This window comes from Lutra lutra, chromosome 3 (genome assembly GCF_902655055.1).
Source record: "Lutra lutra chromosome 3, mLutLut1.2, whole genome shotgun sequence".
Lineage (NCBI taxonomy): Eukaryota > Metazoa > Chordata > Mammalia > Carnivora > Mustelidae > Lutra > Lutra lutra.
The window spans coordinates 66,337,944-66,349,277 of NC_062280.1; the positions used below are offsets into that span (position 1 = coordinate 66,337,944).

At 38.0% G+C, this 11,334-nt stretch overlaps 1 protein-coding gene across 1 annotated transcript; it reads left to right on the forward strand.

Annotated features, from left to right (window-relative positions):
* The first annotated feature begins 971 nt into the window (after nt 1-971).
* Nucleotides 972-7,486, forward strand: G6PC2 (glucose-6-phosphatase catalytic subunit 2). The gene is made up of 5 exons (XM_047723450.1): nt 972-1,189; nt 1,755-1,864; nt 3,769-3,877; nt 5,876-5,991; nt 6,975-7,486. The coding sequence occupies exons 1-5, from the start codon at nt 972-974 to the stop codon at nt 7,484-7,486; spliced, it is 1,065 nt and encodes a 354-aa protein (XP_047579406.1).
* Nucleotides 7,487-11,334: the final 3,848 nt, after the last annotated feature.

Consider the following 11,334-nt stretch of genomic DNA (forward strand, 5'->3'; position numbering starts at 1 on the left):
TTGCACACTTTGTCCTCTAATTCTAGCACCTCACTGCTGACTTGGATCCTGGGTCTCTCTGAGCTGCCCTTCTGTTTATTCCCAATCTACATGTTTGTTTGGGTGCTTCTCTCATATTTCTGCTGAACGCTCTGTTCTCAACAAACCATTTTCCTGATCGGTGAAAAGCCTTTTAAAGCGATTTTTGTCTTCCTGTCACATGAGTGATTCCCTGGTGTTCTCAATTGTATTCCCTTGTCCATAAAAATATGACTCATTCCTAACACAGTTCTATTACCCAAGTGACCTCTGTGTCTTCGTTCCTGCCTTTCAGTCAAAAAAATAGGTTTCCTGGCAGATTTCATATATTTCATGTATTTCCTTCTCTGTTCCATATATGTCATATCATTCTCTCTGCTAATAAAGAAATATCAAAACATTTTTATTTGAAAGTCTGCATTCAGAACATAACCTGTCATATCACATACATTTTTCATGCCCAGATGTTTACTCATCCATTTTCTTCAAAGACCCAATAAAATAGTCAAAAAGCCACAGTCTATTTTAAATTAAAATGCATGGCTTTAAGGGCTATTTGACATGCAGTAATTATTTGTGTAGTCTTCTAGCCAAGCATAGAAATTGCCAATGTCTCTGTCCTTGAAGGAAATGAAGTGTGCAACAAATTTCAAGCAAACATGAGCCAACTGTGCACACAAAAGGGAGGCTGTATAAGAAATTCACTGTGTCTCTACCTAAATTTCCCCTTGACTTGCCACAGATCAGCATGTACTTCACCTCTTTGGCATCAGTTAAAATCATCAACAGATGAGCTTTCTGGCAGAGGAGGGCTGAAGTGCCCTCTCACAGATGGTCAGCATCACATGTTGTGGTAATGGCCAGACCCACCATGAGCATAACGTATAAAAACAGTGGCACTCAGGACAGTTCAGCTCCAGTTGCTCTGTGTTTAGAACTGACTCTCTTTCAAGATGGATTTCCTTCATAGGAATGGAGTGCTCGCTATTCAGCATTTGCAGAAAGACTATCGAGCTTACTACAATTTTCTAAATTTTATGTCCAATGTTGGCGATCCCCGGAATATCTTTTCTATTTATTTTCCACTTTGGTTTCAACTTAATCAGACAGTTGGAACCAAGATGATATGGGTGGCAGTCATTGGGGATTGGTTCAATCTTATTTTTAAATGGTAAGCCTTCTATTTGTTTTATTTTGTGTAAAGTTTGTTCTTAAATTTGTGGCTTTGGCTTAATGATCACATTTCAGATGTGTGTAGTTTTACTTGGAAAATCTTTCAAACATGTCAGTTTACTTGAAACACCTATTCATAAATCGAACTTACAGAAAGCATAGAAATGTATACTTTATCTGAGTTATCAGTAAATTCCAAACCCTGTAAAACATACGCTGTGATTAAATAAAAAGTTAATTAAATGAGCAGCACCATAATGAAAGGATTGATAATTCTAGAAACCACTTGGATATCCCCAGTCTAAGAATCCAAAGCATCCACTGAAGTTTCCCTACAAGGAAAAAAGTCCCTTTTTTTATTGGAGACTAGGATGCCAAAAACTCCAAGTGACTGTGTCATCCTCTATAATAAGAGACATACCAGAACCCAAAGTCTCTTAATCATGAGCTTTCCCTGTCAACCCTCTGCTTGACTCATTTTTTATAGGAGAGATCACTATTCCCAGTTAAGCAATAGTTGTGTGTTTAAATGTGTATGCATATTTATATTTCTTTAAATACAGGATATTGTTTGGTCATCGGCCTTACTGGTGGGTCCAAGAAACTCAGATTTATCCAAATCACTCGAGTCCGTGCCTTGAACAGTTCCCCACTACATGTGAAACAGGTCCAGGTAAGCAATTACAGCAGCCTCGAGTTACTAAAGATATTCCAACAGAGAGTCATTATGTGTGGTTATTACCTACCTGCTATATGATATTATATAGGGTATTAAAGAAAATGTCATGAGTGAGGATGCTAAGAGTTCATAAGCATAAAAATTGCTAATGAAAAGGCAAGAAGTTTTATGAATGACCATTCTGTTATATGTAAAAGGGTAAATCAGGGACTACTTTCCAAACGATTTTATATTTTGCATTTATTTCTTGGAAGAATGTAATGGTTTGACTCTAAAACAAACAAAAACAGTTAGCTAGAAGAAATTCGCAAAGAACTGTATTAAAATCCTAGAAATGTTGATTTATCTGTGGCTGAGCAACTTTCAAAGTTATTATGGATCTTCTGAGAGTGTCATGAATGAGGTAAGAACTTCCTGGTTTTACTATTGCCGGTAGACGTTGTTCCTAATCTTAGAATTTTTTTCTTTCAAACGTCTTTTTTTTTTCTTGCTTATATAACATATAAGTAGACTTCTTGGGCCACTTCCTTTTATAAGTTAAGATCCTGTATGAGTGTAAAATCTATACTATGAAAGTTGATAAGATTATGAAAATGTTTTAAAATACATATATATGTATGAAAATTTATTTTCATACTTTAATTTATGAGACTTTAATTTATGAAACCTTAATTTATGAGAATGTGTGATATTGTACCTTAGCACAGTTTGTTACATAGCAAAAAATTCTTGCCATTTGACATCTTGAAACTAATACTTAATATACTGAATATGTAAGTTCCTAATGAGTTCTCTGAATTTCTTTCTTTCTTGCTCCCATAAAACTATACACCCATCTGTTATATTATTTATCTCACCATACTATAATTAATTCTTCACATATATATGGCTCCCCTAATAGGCTGTCCCATCAGGACAGGGGTGCTGTGTATTTTATCTTTGTGAAACCACTGTGGGATGGATGGATGGATGGATAACCTTTGAGACAACTGAAATGCTACTTTGGTTTATCCCAGCACTTCCCAGGGCGTTCTCTCTCATAAGACATTTTCTGGAGAAAAAAAAGAGAGAGAGAGATTGTATTCTATCTTCACTCCCTAAAGATTTACAACTCATATAAGGATATAATAGGCTCTGAAAAATCCTGTATAAGATATAACTTTAAAAGAACTTGGTCTATAAGGAATAGGTTGTCTTTGTTTAATGTAGTGTTTTTCAAAAACAGAGTGGTGCTTAATCTGAATAGATCTCCACTTGGTAAAAACTCATGGTGAGCATCAAAACAAATAATTTTTTTTTTTTTAAATCAAGCAGCATGGGAAAGACATTCTGGAAATAGAAAGGCTGCCAGGCTTCTGTCAGGATTGATGCCCTTTACAGCTTCCCTCATCCATTTAATGACAAAGACACCTGTCGCAATGGCCGGGCACAAGGTAGGCCCAGAGGTAGCCGCTAGAACATGGCAGTCCTTTGTAATTGGTAAAGCATAACATAGTAATGATACCTTTCAGATGTCTGACTTTCCAGCCCGAGGAAAATGAACTGATTCAGGGTCCAATGCAAGTACTTTAATTTTCTCATCAATCATGAGATTGGCATGAAAGACATGGAGGGCTGGGGCAGATTTCGGTGCAACAGCCCATGTTCTTAATTAGCCTTGAACATTTTGATTTCTGGCATTGTGACGAACTTGAAAAAATCTGAAAAAATGTTTCTTGAAAGTGTTTCGAGGCTCCGTTTGACTCGATTTCTTTTATTTCTACCTATTTCTAAACATTATATGTAGCCTGTGGTTTTTTCCTGAGTTCTGTGTCACTTTCATGGCTAATACTCTACTATTTCTGATACCAATACTCTATTAACCACCTTTCAAACGGATTAGCACTTTGTTGTTGCAGGAAGCCCATCCGGCCATGCAATGGGCTCATCGTGTGTCTGGTACGTCATGATAACAGCTGCCCTGGGCCACACTGTCGGTCGGATGGACAAGTCGTTGACCATGTACCCGTACAGGTCAGCTTTGCTCAAGTTTCTGCACCACTGGAATGTGCAAACAGAAAGTCTTGAATACAGAAAGCCTTTTAAAAATTTACTTTGGCATATTTTTAGTTGTTGAAATGTGCTTATTCTCTTCGATCATAGCCAAAAACCAAAATGAATAGAAAGTTAATAGTTTGCTTTAAGATAATGCCCTCGTTAGCTCAGAGCTGTTGCCACATTATAAGGTTGGAAATGTTTAATTGATTAATGACTCGCCGGAAGTGCCTTTAGGTTTCCATAACACAATAATCATTTTGGTAGCTCATAAATAAGTCATTTAAAATTATATAAGGAAGTATTTTTGCATGCATATTCCCTCTTCTAAGATTAACGAGAAGTTTGGGACTCATAATTCCCCTTGAATGTATCGGCTTAGAAAAATTATGTTTCCTTCTTTGAATAGCCAATGTTTTTGACATCAATAACATATATTCTAGCTTTAAAGACTATACAGCCTTTTTAATTAAAAGCATTCTAAAGGCAAACTTAAATGTGAATCTTAGTAGACTTAATGTTAGTAGAGTCATAGTGTTTAGAGAGACCCGGAATTTTAATATTAGATTATTCATAATTCTTATAGGAATTGGGATATTTCCTTCTCTTTTCTCCTGAAGTACTTAACTATCATTAAAACAATTCTGAGCACCACTTTAATCATACATTATTAGGCTACCAAGATAAGATTTGTCAGTTAATTTCTTAAAAAATACTATAATATATACCATTACATTAAAGTTCTTCTAAACTTAAAAAAAAACATTTCCAAGATCCATCACATATTCTACTTTTTAGAGTAGTATTGGACAATATAAGAAACCACCAAAGAAATTTGGATATTTTCTAAGTTTATTCTAATGAGACCACAACCTGTACACCTTAATATGTTCGTTATCCAACCCCAAACAGCAAGTCAGAAGCTATAATTTAAAGAATTAATATTTTCTATCTATGGACAAGTTTTCAAAAGAAAATCTAAATAAGCCTCACCTTTTCCCTATAGTGCATTTCTTCCTCAATCTTCCAGACCTTGAGAAATGTTTGTTTCTTTTTTTTTTAATTCTATAATTCCCTTTTGGTTTTTATAACAGCAACATTTCCTTTCTTCCATCAATATTTATTGAGTGCCTACTCCTTATCTTAATATAACCAAATCCCTGTTTGTTCTTCTTCCATAAGGATAACTTCTGTTTACTTCCTCTTGGAAAGTCTCATTTCTTTCTATTTCTTAGTTTTTCAATAACCAGTTTGGTCCAGTTATCAAGAACAAACATTCAGCAGCAGAACTCCAAGCATTCTTATAACTGAATATTGCTAAATCTTTATTAAAATTATGAGCTTGGACTACAGTATTTTTGTAAACTTTTTTGAAAATTGCTGCTTCTAATCAAAAGTATATAATGTCTAAGTCAATTTCTTAGTCTCATTTTCTATATGTCAAAAAACAAAGAATCGGGGCTCTTGAGCATCTATAAAATTAAACCCAATGAAAATTTGCCCTTGATGAAATGCTTGTGTTATTTTCATCAGAGTAGTAGCTGCCTCTCCAGTGAGTTTTCTTGAGACAGAAAAGAGTAAACCCATACAACAGAGAGTAAAAATGTATATGATCCATTCTAGGTTATTCTAGGTATTAGTAATTCCCCCAAACTTGAATTGCACATACTCCATTAAAATAGTTATCAAGATGTCAAATTAGCTTCTTTTTATAGCACTTATTAAAATCTCAGGATATTGCACTGGTTAAGCTTAATGCATTGCTATATGTAGAAACCTCTGTTAAAGCTTTTCAAATCCTATGGAGCACATGAAAACATTCTGGGGGAAAAAAAACCGACTCTAGAATCATAATGTTATGACACATTTAGATGGATCCCTCTGAGAAAGATCATCTGGTGTCACCCCCTTAGTTTTACGAGTGATACAATTTCTTTGCTTTTTACGTTTATATGTATTCTTTCATCGTAGACTGACCTGGTCGTTTCTTTGGAGTCTTTTTTGGTTGATTCAAATCAGTGTCTGCATCTCCAGAGTATTCATAGCAACACATTTTCCTCATCAAGTTATTCTTGGAGTATTTGGTGGTAAATATAATCACTTACCTTTAGTTGTGTCATTGGAAAGCTTTAGTGTCATTTGTTTTATGTCATCAGATTCTCCCTAGTAGTCGGTACCCTGGTCTCAAGTAACTCTGTCAAACCGCTGATACCAAAGCCCTGGGAGCAAATCGGTTCAGTACACTTCTCAAATCTCCATGTGCACGATGTGCACGGTTTCATTCGGTGAGATGGGGTTCTCTGAAGTGTGGCTAGCACCATGTCCAACTCCCAAGCTATCAGCCCAAACAGGGGGCTTGTGTCTTGGTTTGGGGGACTTCATAATGGCCCTCCAGGCTGTATGCCATGCCACTCTCTTCAATACACCTGAAGTGATTATTACATGACCAGGGACTTCATTGAGCAGCTGCTTTGTATTCTTTTTTTTTTTTTTTTTAGACTTTATTTATTTATTTGACAGAGAGATCACAAGCAGGCAGAGAGGCAGGCAGAGAGAGAGAGGAGGAAGCAGGCTCCCTGCTGAGCAGAGAGCCTGATGCGGGGCTCGATCCCAGGACTCTGAGATCATGACCTGAGCTGAAGGCAGCGGCTTAACCCACTGAGCCACCCAGGCGCCCGCTGCTTTGTATTCTTGAAACAGCAGCATTCTCCATGATTGAGTTTCCACCATTCAACCCCACACACCTTTCAAAGGTTCTCTAGTTAATTGGCTTTGGCAATTGAAATATTAATTGCAAGCACCTAGATCAGTGCTCTGCCTATCAAGTGTTTGCCACCCAGTGCCACAGACTCCTGAAAGATCCACTTGTGCTAACATGGATGGTGTAAAGAGCATGGGGCAGGTATTTTAGCTATTGCCTAGGGAAAGGGCTTTGGAAAATGAATAGGGTCTAGACGTCTAAAAGCCTTTGATCATGAACATGATGGTGAATTCTTTAATACAGAGAGGAATGATTCCCGAGGGGCTCAAGGGCACATGGTGGTCTTCAGTGTCTCTTTCTAATCTCCAGGCATGCTTGTGGCGGAGGCCTTTGAACACACCCCAGGCATCCAAACCGCCACCTTGAGCACCTACCTGAAGACCAACCTCTTCCTTTTTCTGTTTGCCCTCGGCTTTTACCTGCTTCTCAGACTGCTTGACATTGACCTGCTGTGGTCTCTGCCCATAGCCAAGAAATGGTGTGCCAACCCTGACTGGATCCACATTGACACCACGCCTTTTGCTGGACTCGTGAGGAATCTTGGGGTGCTCTTTGGCTTGGGCTTTGCGATCAACTCAGAGATGTTCCTTAGGAGCTGCCGAGGGGAAAATGGCTACAAGCTGAGCTTCCGGCTGCTCTGTGCCGTGGCCTCGTTGATCACACTGCAGCTCTACCATTTCGTCAAGATCCCCACTCATGCAGAGCATTTATTTTACATCCTGTCTTTCTGTAAAAGTGCATCAATCCCACTGACTGTGGTTGCTCTGATTCCCTACTGTATTCATGTGTTAATGAAACCAAGTGAAAAGAAGATTAATTAGAGCTGTGCAGGGGCTTAGTGCTCTGCGGTCCCAGCACGACGCTCCTCCTCCATCCTACAGCAGAACCACAGAGCAGTGGCAGGCAGGAGGCTTCCAAACAGAGGTCACAAAATGGCAGACACAGGCCCCATGGCCCATCCCATCATACCTATGCTTAGTTTGGCCTTCACTGTGGTCTCCCCCACACCCCCATTTTAAATTAGTTGCCAACCAGAATATTTGACATAAATATTATTGTCTGGTTTGAAAACCAGAATATTTGACATAAAATTCTGAATTTCTGTATTTTTTTGACACATCAGACAATATGACACCTCAGGGTCTACATTCCCACCTAGAAACAATCTACCATTGCTGACCAATTGCCCCAGTAAGAAGCAGCATTCTCCATTTTCTCACAGTCCCAACAAGAGCCTCAGTGTCAGTTACCTTCATCATAGGAAGGTCAGGCCACTTATGGCTCCCGTGGGCATTTTAGTGGGAGGCCCCATCAAATCCAATCCCCTCAGTTTCCAGATAAGGAGAGGGAGTTTCATCCCGTTGTGAAAGCACTGGCTGTTGTCACACCATCGTCAGAACAGGAAGTAGAACCCTAGTTTTCTCATGTGTATTTCCATCATGTGTTTTTGTTTCTTCATTTTTATTTATTTTTGTTTGTCTGTTTGTTTGTTTGTTTTTGTTTCTTCATTTTTAAAAAGTAAAAATCTTTTAAGAGTGAATCCTTCTGTGATGATTGCCATGTAAATCAGCTGTTTTTCCAGAAATGTCATTAAAATCCCACATCCTGTTTGACTTACCCCGTGCAGGGTGCTGATGGGGCCAGTAATGGCTCTAGATATGGCTACATATCCAGGAGAAACAGGTCAGGTTACTGTCTGGACTTGAGCTTCTGCTTAAGTTCCGGTATCTGTTTTACAGTAGTACTTTCTAGTATTTCAATAAATGTTGCTGAAGACCGTCTGCTTAGAACATTATTTACCAATCTTTCAAAGCCAAGGAAATCAAGTGCTTTCCTCAAGGTCATGCTCCAACTCAAGAAAACCATTATTGGGTTAATCTTTATGTATACTGAATTGTGATAAAAATCTATAGTTTTACTTTAAAAAATTATTATTGAAAGAATATTAATATTATACTAGAATTTCTCAAAAAGAGTTTTTCTTTGCTTCTTTTTTCTCATTGGATCTCATAATTCTGGGCTTTAAGTCAATAATTATGTCATTTCAATCAAGTACATTTTGAGTCAGATTTTGCTACAGATCCTAGTTACCTATAGTCCTCCACAATGTTTTATGTAACTCTTCTGAAGAATATCAGTACATGTATTATCAGTACATTATCAGTACAGTACATTATCAGTACATGAATTATCAGTACAGTACATTAATGATGATATATTAAATCACCCATAAATATTGAAAACATAACAGCTGAAGCAAGTATTATTTGGCAAAATATTTGCTGAGGATAACAAAACCTCTAAATATCAAAGTAATTATTGTTTCCTTTCTAAATGTATTTTTAAAGTATATGCTGTTGCTTTTATAAAATATACATAGCAGCTTTATCGTTAAAGGTAATCGAACTTGGTTTCAGTGGTCAGGTGATTCCTAAGCAAGAAGCTGAGGAATGATGAAAGATTATCTTAAGAATGAATTGTCTCATGTTGATGGGACATTTAGGGAAAGGAGAAAAGAACGTTCTTAAGGTGGTGACCCTTGGTCATTGGTTCAAGTCCGCCCCAATTGTCCTCAGAAGTTCACTTCAATCCTTTAACATTTTACAATGCATTTGTCTCATCTTGTATTATTCTGCGCTTGTCAGAGAGCTCATTCCTATCTGGGATCCCTTTTCCAAAGCTTTATGTTAGTTTGGAGGAATCCTCCATCTCAACACAGACTCAGACTGCTGTCACCAAGCATGAAAAAAAATGTGACATTAACAGTCGAGGGATTTGCTCCAATGTTGACTCCACTGTGAAGCCCTCCTCGGTTCCCAGGGAGAAGTTCTCTTCAGCCACGCATAGTGAGTGCTATCTGTTGGGTGACATGTGATCCTCGGAAGGGGAATACGATGAGATGTGGGTTTATTTTCTATAATCAATCCCCAACAATTCCACCCCTATCTGCCATAAAGCCTAAAAGTCCCCCTGTGATTAGATTTCCCTTTTTACTCTAGTTAAAGTCTTCCGGAGGGATCCATATGGTGGCAAATTGCTTTTGCAGTAGAAACTGCTTAGGCAGCAAGAGGAACAGCTTCTCACAGCCTTACAGAAAATGCCTCCCTTTAATAATGATGGAAAAAACTCTTATGCATCCAATTTATTTGCCAAACATAAGTGGAATTGAGCTTCTTTGATTCACTGTTAATATACCCATATATTCAAAACGTCTACACATCTACATATTCAGGAGAAAAATGTCAATATCATGAGCTTTCAGGATAAGAACATCACGACAAGCGACTTGAGAAACTGTCCAATCAAACATATATTTGAAAAGAAAAGCAAAGAAATTTATTATTGCCGATACAAGCTCTCACGATGAGTGTTGAATCCCTTTCCTCTGACAACCTATTATTGGACATCTACCTTAGAATTTTAAATTGGTGACCTCTCTAGACCTATTTCAGTATAACAGAAAGAAGATTTTTAAAATTACATTATAAGATGCCCTTGAAAGTTATATGTCTGAATGCTTTACATGTATTTACAATCTATAAATAAATTCAAGATCAAATTGGTACATACACATACCAAACATTGACATAAGAGAAAGTCAAAGACTTGGTTTTAAAATGTGCCTCATCTCTTAAGCATTACAAAACTGTATATTCTAGCACTCTTTAACAAAATTTACAATGATGGAAATGTTCTATACCTGTGCTGTCTAACACGGTGGCCACTAGCCACACTGGCTCTTGAGTTCCTGAAATGCAGCTAATGCAACTGAGGAACTGAATTTTAAAATTTTATTTACCTTAAATCACTTTGAACCTAAATAGTCATGTGTGTCTAGTGGTTCCTGAATTGGATAGCACAGATCAAATCACATTGTGCTTCTTCCTGGAAAAAAACAAAAAACAAGTATTTTTTATATTGTCACCTGTCCACAATCCTGTGTGTGAGACAACATGAATGGTACTAACTAACTCCTTATTTTATTGCTCATATAACATGGACAAGGTATGTTCCCCCCAGCCCTGAGATCTTTAATTAACCCCTGGATGTTTATTTTCCAGATGAAACTAATAATAGTTACTGTTAACAAGGTATGTATGGTGATAGAAAAATCCCATTGTGAACTTTACATATTAAAAAAAAAAATCAGCCTGTGTGGTAACTGAACATTTCCGGGGCTGGAAGAACTAGAGTGTGCCTACAGAAAGTGAACAGTAGACTCCACTGCATTTCCCCGGGAGACCCCTGCAGATCTAAGATGCTCTCTGTGCACAGCCTCCTTCTCTCTCCCTCTGGCCTGTGAGCTCGGACCACCTGGTCTTTCTGGACCCTTAGCTCTCTGTTGCCTCAGATCCAGGGCTCTAGGCTCCCTCTCCCTGCACTGTGTCCTAGAACCCTCGAAAGGCCACAAAGTTGGGTAGAGTTTTCCCCTCATGACCACATTCTGGAAGTTTGGATGACCTTCTGACCAAGTTTTCCTGCTTGTCTGGGGCTCCGGCACCTGTACACAGCACACCAGTACTTCCGTGCTTTCAGAAACTGGTCAAAAAAGGATCCCTAGCGTCCAGTTGTCCCTGCAGATTTTGCCCTACTTGAATGACTGTTCTGACCACACTGGGAATTGCAAACTGTCTTCCGGATAATATGTGGACCTCAGAGCTGCCAAGGA

Coding starts and splice junctions, on each gene's coding strand:
- G6PC2 (XM_047723450.1), top strand. CDS start 972: ATGGATTTCCTTCATAGGAATGGAGTGCTCGCTATTCAGCATTTGCAG. Junction 3,878..5,875: donor AAGTCGTTGACCATGTACCC/GTACAGGTCAGC, acceptor CTTTCATCGTAG/ACTGACCTGGTCGTTTCTTT. Junction 5,992..6,974: donor TATTCTTGGAGTATTTGGTG/GTAAATATAATC, acceptor TCTAATCTCCAG/GCATGCTTGTGGCGGAGGCC.